The sequence below is a fragment of the Pavona decussata genome, unplaced genomic scaffold (genome assembly GCF_977016875.1).
Source record: "Pavona decussata unplaced genomic scaffold, jaPavDecu1.1 SCAFFOLD_238, whole genome shotgun sequence".
Classification (NCBI taxonomy): Eukaryota; Metazoa; Cnidaria; class Anthozoa; order Scleractinia; family Agariciidae; genus Pavona; species Pavona decussata.
In genome coordinates this window covers 1,420,349-1,425,000 of record NW_028145643.1, presented here as the reverse complement: position 1 = coordinate 1,425,000, position 4,652 = coordinate 1,420,349, and the positions used below count along the sequence as shown (strand labels likewise).

Here is a 4,652-nt window from a genome sequence, read left to right as displayed (position 1 = left end):
GGTTCCCCCACAAATCGACTATTTTTTTCTGGTCCTAAGGGTGGTTGCCTCCTGGTATGATTCAGCAGGGGTTCTATTAGATGCAGGTACCAGCAAACCAACATCCATGAACTCTGAACATGGTACCTGCCTTTGAAATCAGCCTAGACAACAAATGGCTGAAAGATGCTCATATGTTAAATTTATACTAATAACTGCAAAATATTACAAATGAAGGTCTTGGGACATAACAGGCCAATAGTGCATTTCAGATTGCATTTTGTTTATCTTAGCTTAGATTCACTGGAGTTTTTGTATGTGGCCTTGAATTCCTTCAAGAAGCATTGCTGTAATGTCTAATTTGCTGCTTTGCTATTTATTTTGTGATAAAAATGGAAATGTTGCCCATAATCATTGGTTTTTGTTGCACATGAAGTGCAAAACAGCAGATAGAACATTTGAGCAACATTTCCTGATGAAATTCAAGGCCACATGAAAAAATTCCGGTGAATCTGAGCTAAAAGAACAAAACATGATCTAGTCGGTCATGGCCCTTCAAATGTATCACCACAGTTGAATAACCACTAAGTAATTATTCCTCCACAGTAATGACGACAACTGTGCCCTGATGGAGCGGCTTCGCTGGGTGCACCTTGGATATCACTTTGACTATAATGTGGTGGATTACAAAGCTGAAAAGTATTATGCCTTTCCATCAGACCTTGCAGGCATGACACAGCATATTGCTAATGCAATTGGCTATCCTGAGTACTCCCCTGAGGCTGGCATTGTCAATTACTATCCCCTGGGGGGATCCATGGGGGGCCACACTGATCATTATGAGTCTGATTTATCCTGGCCTTTAATCTCGTTAAGTTTTGGACAATCGGCGATATTCCTTATTGGTGGAGCTACCCGAGACATCAGACCAGCAGGTATGGACACTTGATTTTACTTGAAAGGGGCCATTGGTATTATTTTTTTCTGACACTTTCTGTTGCTTTTGATAGTGGAGTTACCTTTTATCCTCAAAGGAAGCTTTTATTTTGTTTTTATTTTGTTAGGTAGATACTGGTGAGCATGTTTTTGTGGCTGTTGTGCTTGTTGTCTCTTTTCTCTGTGTTTTCCGGCCTCAGTATTGTAATTTATTTCATGTTATTTCATGAATCACACATTTTCTTTTGTTATTCAACATCGGATCCTTTATTTAACTTACATCCTTCATGAATATTAAACTAACTGAAACGAGGGATTTATACAGATAAATCCCTCATTTACATTAGCAGTACTGCGAGAAACGCACACATCAGGTTGCTTCTATTGTTCTCCGTTTCTCACCTAAGTGTGACGGTACTAATTAGCAGGCGTTTGTCCCCTTGAACAAAGGAATAATTTCATGAAATAAGTCAGATAAATACCTGGAACGTCAGTATTAATCCATATACATCCCTCGGGCCGTATGTATATGGATTAATACCTCCGTTCTCGGTATTTATCTCTTACTTAATTGGCTTCCTTGTTCTTAAACTCTCACTTTATTTTAGGAAGCCAATACCTCTTTTTCTATTTCATTTTCTATTTAATGCCATTTTAGCTGTAGTGCTCTGTAGGGGTAAAACAAAGCTGCTGTTGTTGTTGTTGTTGTTGTTATTTCATGTTAATTGGCTGCCTTGTAAAGTTTTTGTTGTTGTTGTTGTTGGGGGGGGGGGGGATCTGATGAGCAAAGCAAGAGCAGGTTCCTCCATACTTTTCCTTGTTGATTTTTTTCCCGCCAATTTTGACTTTTCCCTCACCCCCACCATCTGCCCCTGGGTCTCCAAGGATGGCAGAGAGGCAAGATCTCTTGTACTCAATATTGGCAATGATGGCTTTTTAGGGTCATGAGACATTTCTATCACCTAGTGTCAATACAGCTGCCTCTTGTCATTCCCAGCCATTTGGGGACATCAGACATGGCAGGGAGCAATCAAAGGTGGTTGTATTCACAGGGCAACCTACACTGTTTGCAATGTCTTATATGGTGCGTTGAAGGAACAAAAGAACGAACAACAACAATGCTTTCAACCCTAAAAAACAATGCCTGTCGCTGGTTATCAGGGTCCAGTGAAAATAGAGCTTTTGAAAGTTGAAGGTCTACCGATATTCACAGGCTGACAATTCTATGACAAAAAATAATGGAATATTCCTTGCCTTTCAATTTTAACAATAATTATTGCCGTATTATAATGAGACCATTTCAAATTATTTTTACAGCTTTATACATCCGCAGTGGAGATATTCTCATCATGTCTGGACAGTCAAGAACTGCCTTTCATGCTGTCCCCAGAATCATCAAAGTTGGGGAAGAAAATGAGCCTCCAGCCTGTCTAAAATGGCAACTTGGACTCTTTGAATGTGATGCAAATACAACATCGCGGGCTTATCCAGCTGAATCAGATGTTCTGGATAAAACTAAGAAAATCAGAGGTGTTCATAAGCAGGAAGAGATAAACAAAGGCCAAGGAAACTATATTCCTACAACTGCAGACTCAGAGGAAAGCAAACAATCAAGAAAGCATGGGCTGGGACAAGACTTTGAAAGTAAAATTATTGACGATGTTAAGAGCATCTGTATTGAACCTAGTGAAGTCTGTGGTCGTAATAAGCTGGATTTTTGTGGTAAATCCACAAGAATGGGAGCTCTCTCAGCAGAGGAATGGAGAAGGTTTGAAGTTTATCTTTCCAAAACTCGGATTAATGTTAATGTGCGTCAAGTGCATGAGAGAGGAAAAACGATGAATTCTTTTTGTTAGTAAAGTGGACAAGATCTGGCCAATCACAGTAAGATTTGATAATGACTGATGAATGAATTAGCTTAAAGGGGAAGTGTCTTGGGGTTTTTGATCTCTTTTGTTAGAACGGTAAAATAAGACCTTCATTTAACTACAAAATAATTCTAGAACAACAAAAGGAAAGAAATCAACTCAATTCTTGAAAGGAACAACTCGTGATCTGTTCTAGCGTATTTAGCGCATTTTGGAAACAAAAATGCGTGAACTTGAAAAACGCTAGCCTAACATTTTTCAAGTTTCAATCGATTCCGACCCACTCTGTCTCTGGCCAGAGGCACTAATCGACAGTTTTATTGCACTGGGGTGATAATTTATAACAAAACTAGACAATTTTTTTGTTTCTGTTGACAGAAAAACATTTCTGTGTTTTGAAATGACATCAAACTCGCGTGACACTTCCCTTTTAAGTTTTGCAAAATTCTGAATTAGCTTCCCTGCCACAAAATAGCACATCCAGCCAGAGCGAATGAACGAATGAATAAATGATAATTTTTTTTTAACCTCGGGACTGACTTGAACTGGTAAGTTTCTTAGCTAAAAATAATAGCTAATTCAAACAAAAAATTAAGTAATAACTACTTAGTTTTTACATCACAATAAACAATGATATATTACAATAAACTTATTTCGTCTCAAATCAGACAAAACCTAATTTTCCTCACAGCAGCCTTAAAGACATTCAATGTGGTTACAGCCCTAACCGGTCCTTACATTGTTCGCTAGTGAGTTCCAAGTTGTAGCGGCTGGTCAGGACACTGATCTTTGACCGTACGTTGTCCTTTTAATCCTGGGAAAAATGGTAATTATTCCATTGTGAATAAATGTCTAAGATATTCAAGTGCAATATGACAAGAATATCCTGAATTCCCCGATCTGTTAAGTGACAACAATCCCCCCCCTCCCCTCCTCCAAGAAAAGAAAAAATCTCAGACACAAATTCCCGGCGGTATTACACCCCTTCCCCCACCCCCCCTCCCCTCCTAAAATATTATACCATTGACTTTTGCTTTCAGTTGTTTCAAGCTCTATTTTTTTTTTCAGGCCCAACAAATTTTGAGGACATTTCAAATTGTAATTTTTACAATTTTTTGCTCAACATAAAACTATTGAATTCAAATAATGCTACTGTTTTGCTAGCGGCGGCAAAAAAATGTCAACGGGAAATAGGAGAGAGCAAAGAACAAATCACCCAGGGCCCGCGGGCTTTGGATTGGAGGGGGCGGGGGGGGGGGGGGGCTAAGGCGAACGCGTTAGCGTGAGACAACTAGGGGGTCCGGGGACATGCTTCCCTGGAAAAAAAAATTAACTGAAGTCTTCTGAAATGGCAAGAAATGCATCAAAAACTGTCAACACTGATGTAACTTTTTAATTGTATCAACTAAAGTGTGTCTTCTTTGCTTTTGAAGTAAGGAGGCAATGCTTCAGTCTGGCCCTTACATTTGACCAACACAACAGGCTGATATGAGGCAGAAATTTTCGACTTGTTTTCTTGTGGAAGCCATCAGCTTGTGAAGACCAAGTATCGTTGTTCATGTTTCGGTAAATCATATGTGCTTCATTGCTCGTTATGATAGCTGGATTGAATGACCTAGGATGACCGTAGCTGTACATAATTCTCCGATTTCAAAAATTTAACGGCGACAAGTGGCTTTCACAAATTAATGCCTTTGTGCAAAAACTCCCTCGAACTTATTCAGTGATGAAACTTTATCTTCGTGAAACATCGACCAAGAACGAATGTGAACAGAATCAACAGCTGAAATTCCATTATTTCACGGTTGAAATCTAGTCGTCCCTTCAGCAGCAAAACTAACGACAAACTGTCTGAAATTGTCGGGTTCG

General features: G+C 39.3%; 1 protein-coding gene across 2 annotated transcripts in view; it reads left to right on the top strand.

The window, feature by feature from the left end:
* Window positions 1-3,557, top strand: part of LOC146457680 (nucleic acid dioxygenase ALKBH1-like) — a 6,402-nt gene extending 2,845 nt beyond the window's left edge. The window contains exons 2-4 of one of the 2 annotated variants that reach the window (XM_085091658.1): window positions 586-914; window positions 2,233-2,576; window positions 2,625-3,557. In XM_085091658.1, coding sequence (XP_084947784.1) covers window positions 586-914; window positions 2,233-2,576; window positions 2,625-2,771 — 820 coding nt within the window. In that variant the 3' untranslated portion in view covers window positions 2,772-3,557. Of the gene's footprint in view, window positions 1-585; window positions 915-2,232 lie in introns of both variants that reach the window. The other variant, XM_085091657.1, reaches the window with a different exon arrangement.
* Window positions 3,558-4,652: the final 1,095 nt, after the last annotated feature.